Source organism: Vipera berus (assembly GCF_964194415.1).
Source record: "Vipera berus genome assembly, chromosome: 7".
Lineage (NCBI taxonomy): Eukaryota > Metazoa > Chordata > Lepidosauria > Squamata > Viperidae > Vipera > Vipera berus.
In genome coordinates, this window is record NC_138209.1 from 13,818,150 (window position 1) to 13,841,885 (window position 23,736).

Sequence of the window (23,736 nt, forward strand, 5' to 3'; positions counted from 1 at the left end):
TAAACCACTTACAGAGGGCTGTAGAGCACTGTGAAGCAGTATATAAGTCTAAGTGCTATTGCTGAACACTGTGGCATAAATGTGACTCCCACTGGTTGACTATTTCCAGGCAAGTTTTCTACTGCATCATTATCCTCTCACACATATTCAATTTCACAAACAAGTGGGAGTCCAAAGTCATCCATTACAACCCTGTTGTGTTATACGGCTTCTACTCTCTCTCTCTCCCTCCCCCCCCAATACTGGTTGGGAATATATGGGGAATGATAGATTTGGGGAACATTGCATTGGATTATGTTCTCGGATACGAAGATGGACAGTGTCTACATTTGATAAATAAATTTTTATGAAAACATGCAGCTGAAGAGGAAAGAAAATGAAGACAAAAAGTACTAGAGAGCAAGTTCTTTATTCTGCTCCATGATAAATATACAGTTGTAAAATAAACCAATGAAAAAGAAATAACAAGCTAGTCATCTTTACACTTGCTCAAAATATGTACATATATTTTATCACAATACCTGATAACTTTGGACACAGTCTTGCCTTCAATCCAAACAATAAATGGTGATGGAAAGCAATCAAGAGATACGGTGTCATGCAAGAGGGCACGAACAAAGCACTTTGCTCTGTATCATTAAAGCAGCCGTATCTTTTGCAAGGCTTGAGCAGCTCCTTGGGGAACTGCTTTCCGGGGTGACGCGTACAAGAACATGCACCGCAACTTTGCTTCATTAGAAATAAAGCAGAAAGGAAGCATATCGTATCAACAAAAGAATAAATAAGCCTAAGACAGGGGTAGGCAACCTCGGCTCTTTTATGACTCATGGACTTCAACTCCCAGAGTTCCTGAGTCAGCATAGCTGGGAGTTGAAGTCCATGAGTCATAAAAGAGCCGAGGTTGCCTACCCCTGTCCTAAGAAATAGGTATATTCTCATAAACATCTGTGTCTTTTACCACAATCATCATTTCCCATCTCACATCCTACAGAAATACAGCAGCTGGGACCGATACATATCTTACACCATACATTTAAATGCCTCTCGATTACAGAGAGCACATTTTCACATGCTTCCTTAAACAGAAATGCACGCAAGCGCACTTTGAGAGTTTTTAAAAGTAATTTGGATGTGCCAGGTTGCAAAAACCTTTCTATGTGTTCAGGAACAGCCATCATTTACTAACCATTATTTGCCTCCTCTTGTGCAGGAAGCACTGCAGTTTAATAACCTCGGAAGACTTTCCCTACAATACATTCAATATGGTGAGAAAGCTACCCATTGTTTGGGATCAATAAACTGTGTGTTAAAACACGATCTAAACTTCTTTTCCTAAATCTAGGTTGGTTTGCTTATTTCCCTTTCCCAAATGTATGCTTACGCAGCTTAAATATGCTGGAGCTGAAGAATATAAATATATTGTGACTTTCACCAGGCCATCTGGTGAAAACAACACACACCTTGAATGAACACGGTGATAGCACACCGACTATACAGGTAATTACACCAGCCAATCAGGTAAACCCTCCAAGCAACTGGTAGTTCTAGCTATACAACCCTCCAATTTCTCCTTGTTACAAAGGAAATGGGCAACTGAGTTCAATTCCATGTGCACTGGACAATCACCAGGTCAAAAAAAGCCACAGGGTAACAACTGTCTTGTTGAGTCTTCTTCAACTGGTAGAATTCTAAGGCGGAAGGGAAAAACTTTTCCAATAACTCAAGATGTTTTGATAAACCTCTTTTACAATCCACAGCAGGAAGCAAACCATTGCATCTTCCAAGCCTGGATTTCTTGACATACTGCTACAAAGGGCTACAACTGGCTTAGTGCCTTGATGCTTTCAGTCGCAACCTAAAATAATTTCTTTGAAAGTCTTACAGTTTTCTTTCTGACCAAGTTCAGATTTAAGCTATACATTACGCTGACCCATACGCATCTCCTTTGAATATATTGTGCCTTTAAAATATATATATTAAATTAGATGTATGAATTTCCTGATTCCCTTTATTTCTAGATTTATGAGCATCAAAGGAGATAATCTGCATCGCCTTGTGTTTACTGTCTCGTGTTTATTGCCGTAACTTTAAAAATATGCAATGTCAGCTGATGGAATGGATAATTAGCAAGATTAGAGCAGGAATGGGGAAAGAATTTAACTCCTTTCTATTGTGCTCTAGTGGCACAATCAGTTTTTATGAAAAATGGCATTTACTCTGCGGGGGTAGGGCCATAATGAAGGGGGAAAATATACAGTATTTGCTTTCCCTGCCTTCAATAATTATCAGCTTCCTTTTATGAGCTGCTGCTAATAAGTGCTTTTTTCTAAGAGAGAGAAGGAAGCTGAATCATGGCCAAAACTGCTTCTTTACCTGGAAGCACATTTTGTTTGCGTCATGTATTTATATTATATAACGGTGATAATTCTGACTGCATGCCTGTTTTAGCCCATGGGAGAGCCGGTGTTTTTGTTTTAAGCAAACAAGAATGAAAACAAAAGGCCCTAAAAAAAAAAAAGCAAAAACCCAGGAAGGACAAAATGTTTTTAACATCAATATATACTACTTTAGTGTCTTAAAATGACAGTAACCGATAAAGAGTATACAATTGCTAAACGTAACTTTTAAAGTCTGTATAATTATGTTATAGAATCTGTGCGTAGAGAATACAAACGAATAAAAATTTACAGCAGACAAAAACAGAAGAAGACCAGGGCACTGTCTGCAAAGTCTTTCACAAGTTCAAAGGATCAGTCAGGAGCAGAAGGATGTCCAGAGGCAGCGTTGGAATGATTGACACCAAAGTGGTTTTTGGTACTACGGTGCTTAGATGTGCAGTTGTGTAAGTCCATCGTTCACATTGTGACCAGGGTTCAACTAAATGGCTCAGCAACTATTATTCCCAGATGCAAAGTAACTCTACGCAGGGGAAGGCGAGTATTGCATTTCTATTTAATATTCTTTCCTTTTTCAGTCCGAGGAAACACTCCCAATGTTTATATTGGAGCCATAAGCATCCGTCAGAAGTCACAAAAACATTATGAAGTGCATCATGACACCATCCTACAACCATGTTATGTAATTTGTATCTGTCACTGTTTGGATTGATGCCAATCACATTTGTCCAATGAGGTCATGACGATTTCCTCATTTGCTCTCTCAAGGATATCTGTGACTTAGGAAGGCCTACTTGCTTTCTCACACCTTGTGGGCACAGACCTATTAACAGGGACTGGGAATTCAGTCTCCACCAGTAACGTGACAATCACAACATATTTAGATGGCACTGGTCTAAATTAGGGCTGTTTTCAAGATTCATTGGGTTTTCCCACCCCAAAGGCTGGAAGCTTCTGAGATCGTCCAATCTCATCAGGCTGCGGTTTTCTTGCTCAGCAAGAATGCATGATATTTCGGCACTGTCGTGAGATCTCACCGTTGAGACAAGACAATTTCCAACGTAGAAATATAGATTTTTAACACCAATAGTTCTGCACTATTTTCCACCTGATATTCTCAGGTGGATACTAAAACTCCTGTAATTCTTAATCAGATGGGTGTTATCGGCCCCCAAAGCATCTGAAGGGCAGAAAGATGGGGAAGGTTCCCCTCTGCCATGAAATTAACCTTGCTTTTACTTCAATTACTGTAGTCTTGCTTAGAAACACACAGATTTATTCCCTTCGTAGCTGTATTTTAAAATGGGAGGGATAGAATCGTTTGAAAATATATTACTGGCCTCTCTGAAACTTCCCTTTCCCTCCAATTTTTACTTTAGATAAAAGTTGGGGACAATTCTAAGCAGATTTAGACTATGTTCTTTCAATAGCCGCAACCTAGAAAACCAAGCTCATCTTCTTGTAAACTATGAAACAAACCAAAATAAGCTCATCATCAAAATTAATTGCATTAATGCTGTGCATTAATACTTAGAAAAGGAATTTAACAGTAGCCAATGTGGAATATATATTTTTTAAAGGAGGGGTTTTAGCACTGGCCCCTTTAAAGAAAAAAAAAACAGAATTTATTTGGTATTTTTTAGAAGGCATACTAACACAGTATATCCTGGTTAGTACTTTCTCAAGAACTATACTGTGCCTCTTGAGTTATACATGAAACAAAATGCAGATAATTAACGAAGTGTACAACTTTCTCTCTGATTTTCCAAAAAAAAAGGGGGGGGGACATCAGTACAGGAAATACAGAGTTATCTCTGTCTCTGGACTCACAATCCTGAAGCTTATCCGTCTGGAGACTGAAAGTCCTTTTCAGAGTTGAATTATTCTAACCCCAATGTGACAGCAATAGTGAACTAGCAATTAAACCCACCTTTTAACTCTCCCAACTTTCTAGTAGTCTTTGAATTTCCCTTACACCGGATGGAATAGCATAGGAGATAAAATTCTATTTTTCTTGTCCTTGTCCTTTGGTTCACCAACTGCAGTGCGGTGCAGTCTGCTTGCATTGGCCACATTCCTTTGTTTCTCTAAAATATCTCAAAAACCTCAGGAGAAACAGGTGACACCACAATGACAGTCAGCCACAAAAATATCAGCATCTTGCCCCTGCAGAAGCCCACGAGGAAGGTGTGAGAATGCTTGGTTTGAGAGAAGCAGTAACAAAGACATTTGTTAAGAGGTGACATCAAGTTAACAGCAGTTTGCTACTCAAGCAGAAAAGGCCTGTTGCTAGAAAAGATGGAGGTTTTCTACCTATGTATCACCTTTCTGCAATTTACATCTTTACATGTTTAGCAGCTTGGTGGAGAAAGATGCTCATGCCCATCTTCCACTTGAACCAAAGCTTCGGCTGAAGGAAAAGTTGATCTCAGAGTTTTTGTATTTGCCCCAGGCTCCAAATGGCACTACAATAGCGGTGCCGTTATCTTCTGTCCCATACTGCATAGCCTTGTAGAACAATGAGAAAGGCAGAAGTTTTAGTTTAACCTTGTAAACAATGAGAAAGGCAGAAGTTTTAGTTTAACTCTCAATCCACCAATCTTCAAACAATTTCAGCTACACTCTCTTTATACAAAATGCTCAATATTTAGCAAACAGCATAATGTCCATGTATTTAAAAAAACAATGAGTACTAGTTAATTATCATAAATATGTTAATTAATCGCTCGATGGTCTTCTTCTTGCTAATATATATTCAAAGTTACACGTCACATTCCTTTCTCTCTAACTCATTTTTCTAGCCATTGATAAAAATTATCCCATGTTATAAAATACACTGAGTCTTCTTCCTCTTTTATCTTTAAAGTCAATCTATCCATTTCTGCACACTCTAAATGTGATTGCATTTCGGCCACTCAGCAACTGGCCTGCATTTACAGCCATTTGCCAAGTCACATGTCAGCGATTTACAATGTTGCCAAAAGCCAGCATTTACTTCCAGATTTCAACACCCCATAATGAACGATAGGTTTGCTTAACGACAGCAGCGCTTTCTTAACAACCATAGCATTCGCTCTATGCATTCACTAAACCAGGGGTAGGCAACCTTGGCTCTTTTATGACTCGTGGACTTCAATTCCCAGAATTCCTGAGCCAGCTGTGCTGGCTCAGGAATTCTGGGAGTTGAAGTCCACGAGTCATAAAAGAGCCAAGGTTGCCTTCCCCTGCACTAAATGATCACCCCAAAAAAGGCTGTAAAATTGGCTCACTCACATGGGATGACCCTCTTCATGACCATCACATCTTATGACTGTAATGGCAGGCACCCTGACAGTCCTAGATCAAGGACTACCTATATCCAACTAGGCAACATCAGTGAGAGCATCACCGGTGCACCGATGTGGTTACCTGGCTAGGTAATGAAAAGTCTGCAAGTAAACAACCAAGCTTGGAGAGCACCAAAATCTTCACACTTCATCCTTGAGCTACTGATATTCCTCTCCATTGGAATCATCCATGGAAATGCAGGTACCATTAGCTGAAAGCTGGCCAGTAACAATTGTTCCTAAGGCAGAAAACACCTACCTGCTCAGTAATGATATGAGCTGCTTCGGTTGGATCATGGCACTGGTTAACAAAGTCACAGATCTCTTGACTGTTTACCATAAAGTTGATGCCATCTGTGGTCAGGACCAAGAAGCTGTCACTTGTATGGTGTATCTAAAGCAACACAAAGAGTATACAAATTATGCAGACTTGAAGATGCTCTAGTACAGGGGGGTCAAACTGCCGGCCTGCGGTCCGGATGCGTCACAAGCAAACCGTGCCCACCCCATTGCCGGCAATGGGGAAAATGTTCCGTGACGTGGCAGGTTTCACATGCCTACTCTAGTAGAAACCGCTAAATAGCGATGAATAAAGGGAAAACTTGTTTGGGTTCTATCTTCACGCAAACTGACCTAATCTGTTTTTCCTAAACTGAAAATAGGTACACCTAGTTTAACTGGCACATTTCCCAGTTCAAAAATAGCATGCACAAGCACGCATCAGATAAAACTGGATGCAAAGTATATAAATTAGAGCAGTGGCTTCCAACTTTTCCAGCTCTGCAGATCGACAAGAGGGGGCAGCGGTGGTGGGGATGGTTTCATGCACACGCACGCAGCTTTCACAAATGCATTGCAGATGCAAGCGCACCACTCACACACTACTTCTGCAGCCCGTTTCTGAATGGGCTGCGGCCCAGTACTGGGTTGTGGCCTGGGAGTTGGGGACCACTGAATTAGAGCAATAAAGCGCTTTTTAAAAAAGTGTTTTAAATAGTTGGCTCAAGCCACTCAACCAGTCACTCTAGTGGGCCCTGGACCCGTTGGAGACCTATTACTGTTATTATTAGGTACAGCTTTCAGATGAAAAATATTTGCCTACTCCTGATATCAAAAAAGATAAAATTTCTGAATTCTGCAGGGTGCTCTACTTCTAGCTACATATACATATGAAGATCTATATCACATTCATACAACGCTAGGCACACTATACGTATGCACTATCCACTGTGCTACTCTGCTTTTTAGCCGAGCAATGCTATAACTATAGAATGAGGCAATGAACTTCAAATAGAAATAAAATTCTCAGACCAGGATATCAGTATCAACTTGCTCCGTGCTGCCTAAAATGAGAACGTCACAAATAATCATCCCACCCAGCTATTGTTTTTGTACCAAATCAGCTTTCCGTAAGCTGCACCTTCAGACGTGGGAGAGGAGGCATATTACACAACCACTTACCTGCACCCGTTTTGTTTCTGGCTCTGCAATCACACCACAGTTCTTAAGATCCAAATCTCCAATACTACGGGTCATTGCAAGTCTGCCATTCACATGGGGTTGCCCCAAACTGTTCCAGGAGATGAAACCGCCAGATTTCCTGATTCTTAAAAATAAAATAAAATACAAATAATAGCTACCACCGTGCACATTAGGTTTCTACAAACAATTCACACCATAATTTTACTTGAAGAATTCTGCCCCCCCCCCACCCTTTGCAAAGCATTCCATTTCTACAACTTCAAAAGACGTCTCTTTAAAATTGGGAGGGGGAAAAAAATTAAGCCCGAAGTTGCACATTTTGCACAGGTACCTTTCCTTCTCATCCTTCCGTTCTGGAGTGTGATCAATGGTCAGCTTCTCAACTTTTCCTTTGCGGCATAACAGCGCACGGCTATCACCCACGCTGGCTACCACCAGCTCAATGCCATCTCGTAGCAGGGCCACCGTTGCTGTGCTCCCAGTATTTAACAAGGTAGCTATAAATGTCACATAGAGAGAGAAAGAGGTAATCAGCACTTGACCCCACACCTGCCTGCGGTGTAATTTCTTCAGCTTTCAACTGCATGAATTGTGCTAACTCCACTAAAGAGCCGCTGCTTGAAAATATTTAAGCTCTGAAGACAGAAAAGGATGGAAGGCGCAAAGGGAAACACAACACGGCTTCATGCAAGGGGGAAGGTGGTCATTAGCTAACAAGGCCAACAAGGTACTGAAATACAGCGAGAGCAATGGCACTTCAACTTATATACCGCTCCTCAGTGCTTTACAGCACTCTTTGAGCCTTTTACAAATGCCAGCATATTATTGCCCCCAACAATCTGGGCCCTCATTTTACCCACCTCGTAAGGATAGAAGGCTGAGTCAACCTCAAGCCGGTCAGGTTCGAACTGCTGGTGTTTGGGCAGAGTTAGCCTGCAATACTGCATTCTAACCACTGCACCACCACAGCTCTTCAATCTAAGTTGAATTATAAATTAAAGGGCACAATTCCCCATCTACCCACCCACCCACCCACCCACCCTCTCAAGGTCACACATCCTCCTGGATTCTTACAAGGCAGAAATAGACAGTCTGGGGCTCTAGGGCACACACAAACCCCAGGGACTTCTAAACCATCTTTATTCTTTTCCCAACTCGGGTTACAGTTACACTTTCCCTGAAGAAGCAAGTCTGAGATTCACGGGGTCTTTCAGGGCTACTGCTGGACCTGTGGAAGCCTGTGGCCAGGATTTCCTCAATTTCATTAGTTGTGGCTCTTTTTGGAACAACAAGCCTTGGCAAGAGTGACTCGTGCTTTTGTCATCTTGAGGTTAAAGGTAAAGGTAAAGGTTCCCCCGCACATGCGTGCTAGTCGTTTCCGACTCTAGGGGCCGGTGGTCATCTCCGTTTCGAAGCTGAAGAGCCAGCGCTTGTCCGAGGACGTCTCCGTGGTCATGTGGCCGGCATGACTAGACGCCAAATGTGCACGGAACGCTGTTACCTTCCCACCGTAGTGGTCCCTATTTTTCTACTTGCATTTTTACGTGCTTTCGAACTGCTAGGTTGGCAGAAGCTGGGACAAGTAACAGGCACTCACTCTGCTACGCGGCACTTGGGATTCGACCCACCAAACTGCCGACCTTCTGATCAACAAGCTCAGTGTCCTAACCCACTGAGCCACCGCGTCCCTATCTTGAGGTTAGACTGCTGTAAAACACTCTACTTGGGGCAGCTTCTGAAAACTGCTTGGACACTACAGCTGGTCCAGAAGGCAGCTGGCTGGCTGCCTGCATGCTGATGGGTGAAAGCCTCTCTGACAGCATAGGAATTGCTGGATTTTTTTTTTACTGCTTACCAAAAGGTTACCAAGTACTATTCAAATTACAAAGCTGATGTAGAATTTAAACGGGCTGGGGAGAAATAACAAAGTGCTTAGTTCCAGTTTATTTGAAAGGATTGTATCTTCCAAACAGGTTCAGTCCATCCTGTGCAGATCAAAAAAGTATGCATGAAGCCTTGTTGTGTTGTGCAAACTCCATAGTTTCAAGAAACAAAAAGGAAAGAAAATAAAGATACATTCCCCAAACACTACTACTACTATTTAAAACAGGTATTTTAAATAGTTCTTCCAATACTCTTTCAGCTTTTGTAAGACTGTCAATTTCCAAGGAGGTACAAGTTTTCTTCCTCCACTCCTTTTCTGCAGGCCATTTATTTAAAAAAAAATCAACTGTCCTTATGGCTTTACAGCATGTGTTTGAGGCTAAGGATGCACCTTTAACAATGCACCACAGTGCGCCCCAGAGACCATAGCAAAAAAGTATGATTTCAGTCAGTGTCACTGTTGTGAAATGCAGAGAATTAATGTGTTTTATATGCAATCTACTAGGAATGCTTAAAGTAAAGAGAGTTGAGAAAAGAAATGGGGCAAATGTAACTCTGAGACAATCTGAACCATTTTGTGCTCTCTGTAAAATACCTGTTTTAATCAGTTAGTAAAACATGTGAGAAGACAGTTGCTTTCTTCCCCTCAATCCCCTTCAGTGCTTAACAGCTGAGTCTCAAGACCACCAAAAGTCTCTCCCAGTTGATTCCTTGCTTTTGGAAATGCTGTTTCTGAGAAATCCTTTTACTCCAGGTTACAAATCAACAACCACCCAGTTATGTTGAACTACCAGAGCAGCCTAGCTGGAGATTATAAAAATGTTAGTCCAACATCTCTGAAGGACACTGGGTTAGGGTTAGCGGAAGGTCAGTCTAACTGCTGAACATATCAAACTAATGGACTTTTTATTTATTTTTTTGTACATTTGGACTACATGAGAGATCAGAAGGTTCTCTATTTAAAAACAATAGAGAAGAAAATGGCAGACACGTGGTTTTGCAGTGGAAAACACACTCATATCTTTAAGGATCAAGATAATGCTTTCATAGTGACTGTATCCATGGCAATTAAAAGTAATAATTCTTGGAACTGGCTAATTCTCTGGCTACATTCATGTGTGACACTAAACCATGATGCTCCAATTTCTCTTCAGATTAACACCATGAATTAAGATCTTTGAGCTTGCCAATGCAGCATCGTTAGAAAATTGCACAACTGTCAACACATGATGCAAAAGTATTAGATTAGCCACTGATTGGCTGTGTTCACACAACAGTTTAAGCCATAGTTTACAAAACAGCTGAGTTGCACCATCTACACAAAACATACTAAATAAACATAAACACTGGTGTAATGTTATGAGAATCCAGCCAACAAAACCTGGTGTAATGTTAGAAGAATCTTAGCACAATTTGAGAAAGTGCCAGAAAGTCAACTGTAGATTAGTACTGAATGTGTTGGCTCAGTCTAATATACTATTCTTAGAGGCCTATATGAGTTACTCATGGAGCTAATCCATTCACAGAACCTCCACATCACACCCCTCAGTTATCAGGGTTAGATAAGTTAGCAATATTATGAAGGTTTTTTCTAGTGAAACCAACTCTGCCCCTTTATTAGATTAGGGTGGATTTGTTTCTTATCATATTTAAGATGACTGGGTTGTTTTCAACTGTTGAGTTCTTTTACAGGGTAAAAAAAAAGAAATTTCCTTCTTCATATGTACCAAAGGTGCTTTTCAAAAGACAACTGGACTTTCTTGGGGGGGGGGTTTCCCTTGAAAACTGAAGAAGCTTCTTGGATGAGAAGCAAAACATTTTCAAGGAGAAAAAATCCCAAGAAAGTCCAGTTGCCTTTTGAAAAGCTCCTTTGGGACAATCATGTCCTGGATGATTAAGAAATCTCCATACACACTTCATATGTACCTACGAAATGAATGCCAATCCTGTGTCCTCAATTTTTGGTTTCTTTAACTGGAAATCTCTTCATTTGTCATTATAAGATTTGAGACTAGCAAGCCTTCTTTAATGTGGATAACTTATTAAAGATTAATAATAACGCTCGTGGAAAGCATCAAGTTGAGGATGGTGACTGCAACAAAGCTTTAGGTCCACTTCAGGTGAGGCTTAAAGACGTCTTCACAGGTTACAGGTTTTACTGGTATGAAAAGAAGCACCACAAGGAGGACTAGATCTAACCAGCGACAGAGTTCCAAAATCAAGGAATCATCATTAATCAAAATCACTTGTGCTTATCTCCAAATGCATTTTCAAAAAACTCACTACACAGCTTGATTTAACGTGAAAAGCATAAATATGACATTGGTGGTTTCCCAAACAGCATCCATATATTATCACCTGAAAATCTTTCAATAGGTATCTTTGCACTCACTGGACATTTTTAGAGCATGTCATCTCAACTAATGGGACAAAGTGGATGTGGGAACCTTCCAGCAGTCCAGGCTAGGAACCCGCCAGACTCCTTCACCTGGGACCACCATAAGCAGATCTCTTTCTCCACTGGAGCCCAGCATATAGAGTCCCGGGTCTCCAATTCTAGAGCTGTTGGGTCGGATACCGTGTCTGCCATAAATCACACGTACACATAGAGGCAAATAGGAAAAATTCACCCAGGAATTGTGCTTCAAAATAAATAAAGAAAACCTGCAACAGCTGGAAGGAAGACAACTGCAAAAAAGGCAGAATTCGAGCCCTCTTCAAAGCACTTATGGAAACAATGAGAAAAAAAATATTACCGTTTTGAATTTTGAAGGGATACGTATTAATTTCCCCAAGCAACCTCATCAATTTAGCTGAGGGCTCACTACTGGTAAAATAGTAGTAATTTGGAACGTTAAGGTACTCAAAGACATTTACAAACAAAACATTTTATTTTGAATATAGGGGCACTTTTATGTACCTTTAAAAGGTTTTGCTTTGAGGATATTTCAAAATACTGGGATAAGAAATCACCAAATAAGACATAAATGTGCGATTTAACATGTGTTAAAGAGTTACAACTGTGTTCAGACACAAAAATCCAATTTCTGTGTGCCTTGTAACTTTCAGCTGGGTAGAATCCTTCAAGCATGGGCTTAATTTCACGATAAAAAGATTCTGCCATTTATATAATAGCACCTTTTTAAAGAGCAAAATAATCACTGTTCGCCAATGGAATTAAAAGTTAAAGGACAACCTGACATTCCTACAAATACAGTTCAAATTTAATTGCAACATCACTAAACAAAATTAGAAAGCTTGGTTTTCATAGAATATGCCAAATGATAATTCAAAGATAGGTTTCTGCAGCTTTTTCCCTTTTTCAGTGTTGCAGGTTAACATTTTCAAACTTAAAAACCATGGCTTTGATTGACTTCTTTAATTAGAAAGCCCCACATTTTCCACCTATTATACTTTTGCCATTTAAGATGAATACAATCACCATCATAAACATCATTCTTGGAAACAGCACATTTAATTACCCATAATTAAATAAAGCTGGAGCAGTGAAAATGGGGGGAGGGGTAATAAAGTTTCTGCAAGGTTTTTTTTCTTGCTTGCTTGTGCAAGTCAGCCTCCCCAAACTGATAGCAATTAGGTTAAACTCCCACTCCCAAGTGGGGGGGGGAGAAGAAGGAGGGAGCATATAAATTTAATAAAATAAATAAACACACTCTTGTGAATTACATGAGCTGAAGACCAATGCATAATTAGCCCTACCAGATTGGAGACGACTGATATAAAGGATCCATGTGGGCTGAGGGGAATTTCCCTTCCCAAAGGGCTAAAACGTCAAACATATCAATGAAGGATTGTTTCTGTCCATTACAGCAGCTGTCTCCAACCTTTCTGAGTGGGTCAACCAGTGGAGGTGGCAGTGGGGGAAGAAGGGATGGTTTCGCATGCTCGCCTACCATTTCCATGACCCAGTTCCGAATGGGTTGTGGCCTGCCACTAGGCCGCGGACCTGGGCTTGGGGACCCCTCCACTAGAGATTTTTGGTCTTCTCATGATCTTAACACTTCCCACTACCCCGTTTTACCAGTCTGTTATCTAGTCCAGAGGTACCCAACCGTGACAACTTTAAGACTTGTGGACTTCAACTCCCAGAAGTTGGCTGAGGAATTCTAAGAATTGAAGTCCACAAGTCTTAAAGTTACCAAGGCTGGGGACCCCTGATCTAGTCCAATCAAAATTTGAAAGGTTTTTCTAAGTATTATATCCATCATCTCTGACATCCGAAGATGGAACAGTTTCAGAGGTGGGATATACCAGAGTTCCCCAACCTTTCTGGGTTGGCGGTCCAGACGGGGGGGGGGGGGGGAAGAGGGGATAGTTGGGGGGGCAGGTGTGTGCGTGCACACATGCATGTACATGAGCACCTGTTGCTCACGCGAGTGAGGCCAAGGGCCTGTGATGCTCGCGAGTGAAGCCCTGAGCACTCGTGACACTCTTGTGAGTGGGGCCCCAAGTGCCCACGACACTAGCACAAGTGGGGCCCCGAGTGCCCGCAACGCATGCGAGTGAGGCCTTGAACCCCCATGATGCTTGCCTGAGTGGGGTTGTGCATGCGCACACACTAGCCAGCCACTCACATGATCGGGTTGCAAATAGGCCACAATTTGCCCACGTGGCCCACAGGTTGGGAACCCCTCTGGGATACACAGCTTTCATTTTTAAAAAAATGAAACTGCTTTAACATCCTTAAATATGTTTGCCATCTAGCATGGCAATTACAGCCATGTGAAAAAGAAAGTACACCCTTCTTTTGAGTTCTAAATGAGGACATAGTAAAAATCATGTGGTCCTTAGCACTTCTTAAAAGCAGGTAAATACAACCTCAGATGAACATCGTCACGTGACATATTACACCGGGCCATCATTTATTTTACAAAAAGAAAGCCAAAATGGAGAAGCCATGGGTGAAAAAGTTTTTAAGAACTTCTAAGACCAGATGCCTTTTACTATCTCCTGTTACATAAAACCACAGAACTCCTTTTTCACATGACTGTATGTCAGGAAACAAAGCAAAAACTGTTCTTACACCTACAGTATATACTGTACAGATAGTCCTTGATTTACATCGGTTGATTTAGCAATTGTTTAAAGTTATAATGGCTTTGAAAAAAGTGACTTGTGATTGCTCCTCACATTTATAACCATCCTAGAATCCTTGTAATAAAAATTCAGGCACTTGGCAACTGGCATGCATTTACAACAGTTGCAGCATCCTGAGGTCATGTGATTTTCTCAGGCAGTTTTGGATAATCAAACTCAACAGGGGAAGTCAGACTGGCTTAATAACTGCATTATTCTCTTAATGAAAGAGAATACTGAAGACTTCCCAAGTGGTGATTTCCAAATAAATATTTGGAATCAACTTTGAGCAAATGTGGTCCTAAAGCATGTACCACTTAATTTTGAAATGTTTATTATTTTTCTCACACAATTTTTTGCGTGGTTCACTGACTCCAGTGGGTTTCCCGATTTCCTGTAGATTTTGATATAGCAAATCCTCGATATTTAAGTTGCAATTTTCCCCCTGGGATAGCTAGCCTGAAGCTTCGGTACCACTGCTGCTAGATGAATAAATTTAGTTTACACTTGTCCCAAACAACATAAACACATTTCCTACTTACCATCCCCAGATAAGTGGGCATGTCTCATGTATGCTTTGTCTATTTCTAGAAAAGCTTTAATCAATACTAATTCCATGTTGTGTTCCTCAGAAAGAAATTCTCTAAAAAATAAAAAGTAATCATGTTAAAATATTGTCTGACAGAACTAACCATTCGCTCTCATCCATAAACTATTACATATCAATTATTCAACTGATATAGCTTGAATCTTGCAAAATTCACCAGGGGCCTCATGGATTGCAACTAGACATACTAAGGGAGGTTTTCATTAATAATTCATCTGTAACTGTTCAGCGCACACTATCAGTGGTTTTGTTAAGAGATTATTAATATTTTTGTTTCACTTTTGAACAGCATATTGCATGAGCCCAACCATGGTGATTTGTAAAATATGATTTGTATTTTAGCATGGACAAATCCAACCCTTACATAGCTTATTCACTAAATGAACTATTTTAAGTCGAGGATTATACCTGCATACAACTAAGCAGGTGAGCATTGAATGTTTTTCTCCTTCCCTTGCAAAGACAAAAGAATCCACACACAGCACTCACCGAATATATTCCCGCATGTACTTGTTGCAGAAGTCAGCTGCTGCCACCCCACCGTGCCCGTCAAAAATGGCAAAATACAGGACATCCTCGGTCAGCTGGGCGCAATCAAAACGGTCCTCGTTTTCCTTCCGTTTCCCAATATGGGTGGCACAGCCCACGTTCGACAGGCTGACCTTCGGAATCAGCTTCCCATACTTGATGCTGGGCGGGAGCAAGATGGGTTCGTCCAGGCGGTTGTCCCAAATCCCAAAGGAATCCCAGGTGGCAGGGCAACCGCTCCCGTCCAGATCGAAACGCGAAGCCCTGCAGCCGTTGGTGGAAATTTGGCACTTGGGGCTGAGAATTGTGCAAGATGCAAGCAGTGCTCTCTGCAGCTGGTGGCCTCTACTCCGAACCAGGCTGATTAAGGCCGCCGTGGACATCCCTCAATTCCAGACAAGGTGATGAGGAAAAAAGACCGCTTTGAAGCTGGCTTTGAAAACCTACCCCCCCCCCCTAAAAGAGGAACCTGAAGAAAGAAAGAAAAACAAGAGTTGAGATCCAGAACATCTGCCCTACATATAATTAAAAGATAAAAGTCTCTCATAAATTGCGCTCGGCTCCTTGGGACTACGTGGTTCAGGTTGTTTTCCTGGCAGCAATATGGACGTGGTTTCCATGGGAACCTCTTGCAGGCCAGGTTTTTTAAGAGCAGAATCAGTAGGCAATTCAACAGCTAAGAATAAAGGCTGGGGGAAACTGTTCAGTACTGGTACTCCTCGACTTACAACCATTTGTTTAGTGACCATTCAAAATTACAACGACCCTGGAACAAGTGACGTACAACTGGCACTCATATTTACAACCATCACAGCATCCTGATAGTCACATGATCAATTGTGCAATTGGCAATTGGCATAAATTCTGGGCAAAATCTGTTTAATTTGTACATATTTGTACAAACTGCCCTGTATTTTAAATTTTGTGCAGCATAATATACCTTATTTTGTGATGCTTCTGACATGAATAAACAAACAAACAAACCATGACTGCAATGTCCCCTGGCCATTTGACTGCCATTTGTGACCTTCCCAGCAGTCTTCCAATAATCAAAGAGAATGGGGGAAGCCAGATTCGCTTCACAACCATGTAATTTAACTTAATAATTGCAAGCGATTTGCTTAAAAACCATGGCAAAAAAGTGGTAAAATGTGAGTGTGACTCACTTAACAACCACCTTGCTCAGCAATGGAAATTCTGGTCTCAGTTGTGGCCATCAAAAGAACTGAGTACAACATGTAAAGCAGAGCTATCTGTTAAAACTCTTCCAAGGCCTAGAGCAGGGGTCTTCAAACTTGGCCCTTTTATGACTTGTGGACTTCAACTCCCAGAATTCCTCAGCCAGGAATTCTGGGAGTTGAAGTCCACAAGTCACAAAAGGGCCAAGTTTGAAGACCCCTGGCCTATAGTAATCTTCCCTATCTCACTCCCCTCAAAAGGGTGTTCCACATGCCTAGGAAGAGTTTTAACAGATAGCTAGATGCTCAGGTCCAGTCATCTGTCAATGCCATCCATCTGCCAACCCCCAGCAAGGTAGGGATGGACAGATTTGTTTCCCACCAGGTGGTGAGGTTCAGAAAAAGGTGAGGGCAGCGACGCCATCAACTTTCACCAAGGGCTTTCCTTCATACTTCCTGCATATCTGAAATCAGGACACAGCTATTTGGCAGCAAGTCAGCACAATATAGAAGAAGACACATTTAGTCTTCTGCCAGCTCAAGGATGAATGGGAAGCATTAACTGAGCCACGTAGAAAAAGGCTCCAAAAAACTTGCAAAATTACCAATTTGCAATATATTTATTTAGCTGTTTTTTGTGTGTGATTTATTTTTATATACAAGTCAATCCAACGAAGGGAGAAGACATTTTCAGAAAGAAAATGCAATTTTCTTCTTCAAACAGTAGAGAGAAAATGACTGGCTCAAAGCCATCCAAGTTGGCTTTTGTGCCTAGGGCAGGGGTAGGCGACCTTGGCTCTTTTATGATTCGTGGACTTCAACTCCCAGAATTCCTGAGCCAGCTTGGCTGGCTCAGGAATTCTGGGAGTTGAAGTCCACGAGTCATAAAAGAGCCAAGGTTGCTTACCCCTGGCCTAGGGCAAGATTAGAACTCAGGTTTGTTTCCCCAGCTCCTAATCCATCATCTTAATTACTAGACTCTTATATTTTTATGCATGTATGTATAAATCTCAGTACTGTTGTGGTTTGCAAAAGAAAATCAGAGACCTCTACTTTTCCTGAAACAGTTTTTTTTATATATATAAATCTACATGATAGACAGTCTCTCAATGATTTTTGTGTTTCTCTACAAGACCAAGAAATAAATATTATAAATAAATATCTCTATCCCTCAGGCCAATGCTGTTATTTAGACTAAAGAGAGGACTTTAACCTCAGCTTAGGTAGTAAAATAAAAAAAAATGTTCTTACAATGGCAGATTGAGCATTGAATAATCTGTGGCAGTTTGAGAGTAGAATCTTCCAGTCACCACTCAAGAAAAATTTAAGGGAGCAGACCAGCACCTAAAGAGTTAAAATAAGTTCAGCGGAAGTTGTTTAAAATTTGTACAAGAGGGAAGTGAGGACATCAGAACAGTGACCTTGCTTGCCAAATTCTATCATGCATGACTAATGGAAATTCTTCAGGAAGATATACTCCAAAAGAGTAGTTCTCAACCTCCTCTTCTCCACGGACTCTCTTTAAACACCTTTTGTGGCCACAGACCATGGTCATGGACCAGCAAGACTTTACTCAAAATTTAAATCGTAACATTCAAGCCTTCAAGGACTCCGTGACATTGCAGCCCCCCACCCAAGGGTCCGTAGACCACAGGTTGAGAACCACTGCTCTAAAAGACAATGAAAAAACCTCTCTCAGCATCAGAAACATCTTTGTCATTGCAAGAGGGGTGGGAGAAAGGGAACAATCCCTATGTTCAAAAGAAAATCCGTTTCTAAGTTCTTTTTTTAAAGGCACAAAATTGGTTCTTTACTTCATTGTCCCGTCATCTATCCATTCCCTTCAAACTTAACCGTTCTGAAAATTTCCAGAGACATAATTGATGGGGAAATACAGCTCTCTTCTTTCATATAATCCAACTGTCTGTGACTCATGCAATTCAGAGGCACCATTGCCTTCTGCATATTTCAAAGACTGGAATGCAAATAAGCTGGTTATATAGTGTATGACTCTGTTCTTCAAGACCTGATAAGTTAGCCACTATCAAAGGGATATTTGTATTTATCCTGGTATGAGATAATGAGTAAAAAAAATTTAAGGAATTTTTTTTAGCTCACTATGCATTTAGATGTTCACAACAATATTTTAAGAATTAAATTAATAATTACTATTTTAATACTATTCAAAACAATGGGTGGATGGTAATTCAGGTTACCTTGTATTGGTGAACTGACTACAATTGTACTATATTGCAATTTCATACACCAGGGTGGGAGAACGACTAATGTTCCAGGAGTTGTGAATTGCAGTAACTCCAAATAGCAAGTGAAAGATACTGGAGGCTGTAATTCAGCAGCTTTTAGAGACCTTCAACCTCCCAACTTCTCCTACAAGCATTTAATACTTGAGTATCACAGTTGCATCATTGCTATAGAGCACTGCATGCTAAAATAACAGGACAGTTTTCCCCCGTATGCCCTCACTCTGCTGACCACCTAATTCTCATAGTACTGTCTAATATTTATATATATTTACTCATGTAGTATGGCTGTAGTATTATCTTTATCTTTACTACCCCCTCTTAATGGTATTATTGTTCTGTTGTAGAGAGCTTCTGCAGCAGAGACAAATTTCTTATGTGTCTAAGCACATTTGGCCACATAAAGTATTCTATTGTAAAACACAAAAGATATCACCACCATAATTCCAGTTTATTTACTTAGCATATGGCAGGGGTAGGCAACCTTGGCTCTTTTATGACTTGTGGACTTCAACTCCCAGAATTCCTGAGCCAGCAATTCTGGGAGTTGAAGTCCACGAGTCATAAAAAAGCCAAGGTTGCCTACCTCTGGCATATGGCATCTCCAGAGTCATGAAATCACTGAGGTACAAATTTAGTTTAAAAAAAGTGTCAATAATTCCAGTAAGTCTGAAACTATGGACCGGCCCATGTTTTCATTCTTATTTTTTAACTGGGACATGCCCATATCAGAAATATGTAAGTGAGGTCAAAACTGAGGAAACTTCTGGGATGTTTCTGCAACTTCCCAACGACCTCCAAGCAAATGTTAACCAGGTCCTAGGGCTGCTTAGCTTCCAAGATGCTGAAGAAGAATGTCCAGGTAGACCTCGACTTACAACAGTTCATTTAGTGACTGTTTGAAGTTACAACAGCACTGAAAAATGTGACTTTCACACTTATGGCCCTTACAGTAACCCCACGGTCACGTGATCAAAACTTGGTCGCTTGGCAACTGACTCATATTTATGACGGTTGCAGTGGCCTGGGGTCACGGGATCACCTTTTATGACTTTCTTACAAGCAAAGTCAATGGGGAAGCCAGATTCGCTTCACAACCATGTCAGTAACTTAATAACTGCAGTGATTCTCTTAACAACTGTGGTACAAAAGGCCGTAAAATGGGGTAAAATTTACATTACAAATGTTTCAGTTAGCAAGAAAAATCTGGGGCTCAATTGTGGTCGTAGGTTAAGGACTACCTGTAAATGCTGCAAAGAAAGGAAAAATGACATTCTACAGGGGAGAGCTAGTCTGGTGTAGGGTAATGGTTAAGTTAGAAACCAGGTGAGCCACAGGCCCACCTTAGGAGCAAAGTCAACAGAGGACTTTGGACCAGTCACACCCTTTCAGCCCTAGGAAGGAGGCAATGGCAAACCACATCTGAAATCTTATCAAGAAAACTAGGTTAGACTGCCTAGCGTAGGCAGTCACACAAATCAACACTGACATAAAGGTGCACACACCTCAGAACCAGAGGATATGTAACAACCCACCATAATTACTTAAGATAATGCAACTTGCTCCCAAATAACCATGCGCATCTTTGCCCCTTCAATGAATAAAAAGCAGAACTTCTGGACATTAAGCCACCTTTGCCAAGTATTTAACCTTCTTCTTATTGTTGTTGTTAGTTGCGAAGTCGTGTCTGACCCATCGCGACCCTATGGACAACGTTCCTCCAGGCCTTCCTGTCCTCTACCATCTTTTGGAGTCCATTTAAGCTCACGCCTACTGCTTCAGTGACTCCATCCAGCCACCTCATTCTCTGTCGTCCCCTTCTTCTCTTGCCCTCGATCTTTCCCAGCATTAGGCTCTTCTCTGGTGAGTCCTTCCTTCTCATTAGGTGGCCAAAGTACTTGAGTTTTAGCTTCAGGATCTGGCCTTCTAAAGAGCAGTCAGGATTGATCTCCTCTACTAGGACTGACCAGTTTGATCGCCTTGCAGTCCAAGGGACTCGCAGGAGTCTTCTCCAGCACCAGAGTTCAAAGGCCTCAATTCTTTGGTGCTCAGCCTTTCTTATGGTCCAACTTTCACTGCCATACATTGCAAATTTAACCTTCTAGGGGACCAATATTATCATATCACCAGGAGAGCCAAAACCAGTCCTATCAAAGCTGGAAAGAAGGCAGAGGGTGCTCCAGCAATTAATTTAAACAGGGTGCAATTAAAACCAACTCCTGGATTTTGATGTCACAGTAACAGATCCTCGACCGAGTTCACGGGAACACACCGTGAACGGCGCCATGCGAGGCAAAAGCTCCAGGTTCCGACGACCAAAACCAAGCTCCTCCTCGCGTGACAAGATTAAGCACCCAGGCGCGCCTCTTGAGAGAGCCACGCAATCAGCGCAGAAGGCCGGGAGCCCAGCCTTCCCAGCGCCGTACTGGGCCCCGCCTTCCAAGGATCTCGTTGCAAATCCTCGGCGGGCTCAGCCTCGCCTGCTCGGCCCTCCTTCTCGGGGCGAAGCCAGCTGGGCGCCTTCCGCATTCTCCGTCCGCTCCTCTCCGAAATAACCCGAGCGGTCTTCCCTCTCTCGCTCCCCCCCCCGTGCCTTGCTTGGCCCCGGGGCACCGTCCTGGTCTCAGATCGCCTCGCAAGGCTGCCGCTCGCCTCTCGCCTGGGCAGCGCGTTCCCCCAACAGAAGGCATCGCCACTCCCAGCACCTGGACTTCAGCCAAGCCGCAAGCAGGGTTGAAAGCCAAGAATTGTGGAGGAATTCAGGAAGCGTGGGTGCCCGGTGGCAAATTAGGACCGTAGCTTACGATTAATCGCGTTTATATAAGCCGCCCAGCTCACACAATGCGATTCTGGGCGGCGTGGAGCACTCAAATAAAACAGGTAACAAAAGCATCCATTATGTTTCTAGCTTTTAATTTTTTTTTATTTATTTTTTTATTTTAATTCCATTTATATCCCACCCTTCTCCGAAGACTCAGGGCGGCTTACAAGCTTAGCAGTAGCCTTCGTTCTATGTATATGCCTGCTTATTAGGGCTTTCACACACACACACACACACACCCCAAGCGGCATTGTTACAAAGTCAGCTTAATTGCCCCCAACAACAGCGCCATGCACAATTTTCCACTCTCAAAAGATGCCTTGGACAGCAACTTCACAAGCCCCGGGCGTCGAAACTGGGCATTGTGGGGAATGACGTTTGTATCTGGAGGGCACCAGGTTGCAAAAAGCTGCTAGGAAGGGAGTCCCGTTGAACTTTCACAGGAGCCAGCCGTGCGGGAAGGGCGCACATTAAAGGCAACGGGGGAGAGGCAATTTACAAGGAGTTTACAAATGATCTTTCTCTGTGCCAAGTTAAATGATAAATGCATGCCCGCTTGCACGCCAGGAAAACGAACTCTCCACGTTCAGAAGCAGCGTCGCTTTGCAAAACCGGAGGCGAGGCGCTTCAAATTCAGTTCAATTCATCCAATTGCAATCGTCTTCTCGCGCACATTGGGCAGTAATGAATCAGTATGAAAGTGCATTTGAAGTATTTAATCATTTTAAAATAGTTGTTAGCAAAATGAACACTTATAACGCTTAATAGTAAAAAATCCAATTGCTAGCAAAATGAACACTTATAACGCTTAATAGTAAAAAATCCAATTGCTAGCAAAATTAACACTTATAACGCTTAATAGTAAAAAATCCAATTGCTAGCAAAATTAACACTTATAACGCTTAATAGTAAAAAAATCCTCGTGTTTCTTGAAGTTTCGACACCCCCTCCATTGCAAGAACCAGCTGAGAGGTGCAGGTGGCCCCTTGAACCTGCCCAACCCCCCCTCCCGCCCCCCAAAAAATATTAAGGGGATACGCCGGCATGCTCCCGCGTCGTTAGGCAGGAGCATTCTTCAGCGGAGAGGCAATCTCCAACGCACGCAGCAATTGCTCCGAGGCTAATTAAGGTGGCGGCTATCTGATGCAATTTAAGGCAACTCTGCGTATCCGCGTAGTAACACCGCGAGGCGACAACAGACCTGAAGGAAAAACTACTTTTTTATTTTTTTTAGTACGCGCGGAAGGGTCGAGGCGAAGCCAGCGAACTCCACCCGGTTCTTCCCTGCAGAGCTTCTCTCCCGAAGGACGGATCGGCTTGGGGATCCCCCACCCCACCCCACGCTCCTAACGACTCCCAAAACGCGCGACTTCCCGCTTTCCACCGCACCGAGCGAGCAACAAGACTGGCGACCTCGCCCAGGATGAATGGAAAACACGCAGCCTCTACTGCAGGGGGTCTTCAAACTTGGCCCTTTTATGACTTGTGGACTTCAATTCCCAGAATTCCTCAGCCAGCTTGTCTGGCTGAGGAATTCTGGGAGTTGAAGTCCACAAGTCATAAAAGGGCCAAGTTTGAAGCCCCCTGCTCTACTGGTTCGGTACCCGGGCACTAACCGCGAACTCTTGGAAGCGATGCGCAATTACGCAGCAGGCGCAGCCGGGAACCCCCCTGGGCGAAGAGCGAGAGCGGATTGACCTCCCCCGAGCCGATCTTCCAGCTCTTTCCTCAGCCGGCGAAAGGCGCAAGCCCTCCCTCACCCGCCGCTCTCCTGCCCTATAAAGGAGAGCTGAGGGGACCGCCTCTTTTTGCTGCCGGGCCCAATGGCGTCGGCCGCTCCGAACGAGCCTCTTTCCTTCTGACAGCCAGGCTCGCCGCGCGGTGGGAGGGCCGCGCATCGAGTGAGGCAAGGCCCGGAGCCGCGCTCGGCTCAGCCTCCGGGAGACGCGCCTTCCGACCCACCCTCGGCCGTGTCCAATGGCAGCCACGCGCGGACTCGTGCGTTGGGCGGCTGCGGCCTTTCCCCCCCCCCACTCCTGCCTCCTCTTGACGCCGTCTCTGGTTTCGTTCTCCGGCCGCCGCCGAGGCGCGTGAAGGTCCTGCTTGCTTGCAAAGTGGGGCTGGAAGCCAGGAAGGCGGGCCGCTGCCGCGCCTGC

General features: G+C 42.8%; 1 protein-coding gene across 2 annotated transcripts; it reads right to left on the reverse strand.

Annotated features, from left to right (window-relative positions):
- Positions 1 to 393: 393 nt before the first annotated feature.
- PPM1K (protein phosphatase, Mg2+/Mn2+ dependent 1K) lies at positions 394 to 23,233 on the reverse strand. 2 transcript variants are annotated; one of them, XM_081332762.1, is made up of 8 exons: positions 23,197 to 23,233; positions 17,750 to 17,842; positions 15,282 to 15,789; positions 14,728 to 14,828; positions 7,536 to 7,701; positions 7,184 to 7,328; positions 5,982 to 6,116; positions 394 to 4,904 (listed from the first exon to the last, which is right to left on the reverse strand). In XM_081332762.1, the coding sequence occupies exons 3-8, from the start codon at positions 15,701 to 15,703 to the stop codon at positions 4,773 to 4,775; spliced, it is 1,101 nt and encodes a 366-aa protein (XP_081188888.1). In that variant the 5' UTR covers positions 15,704 to 15,789; positions 17,750 to 17,842; positions 23,197 to 23,233; the 3' UTR covers positions 394 to 4,772. The 2 variants fall into 2 exon arrangements, with proteins under 2 accessions (XP_081188888.1, XP_081188889.1); XM_081332763.1 differs by lacking the exon at positions 17,750 to 17,842.
- Between the last annotated feature and the right edge of the window lie 503 nt (positions 23,234 to 23,736).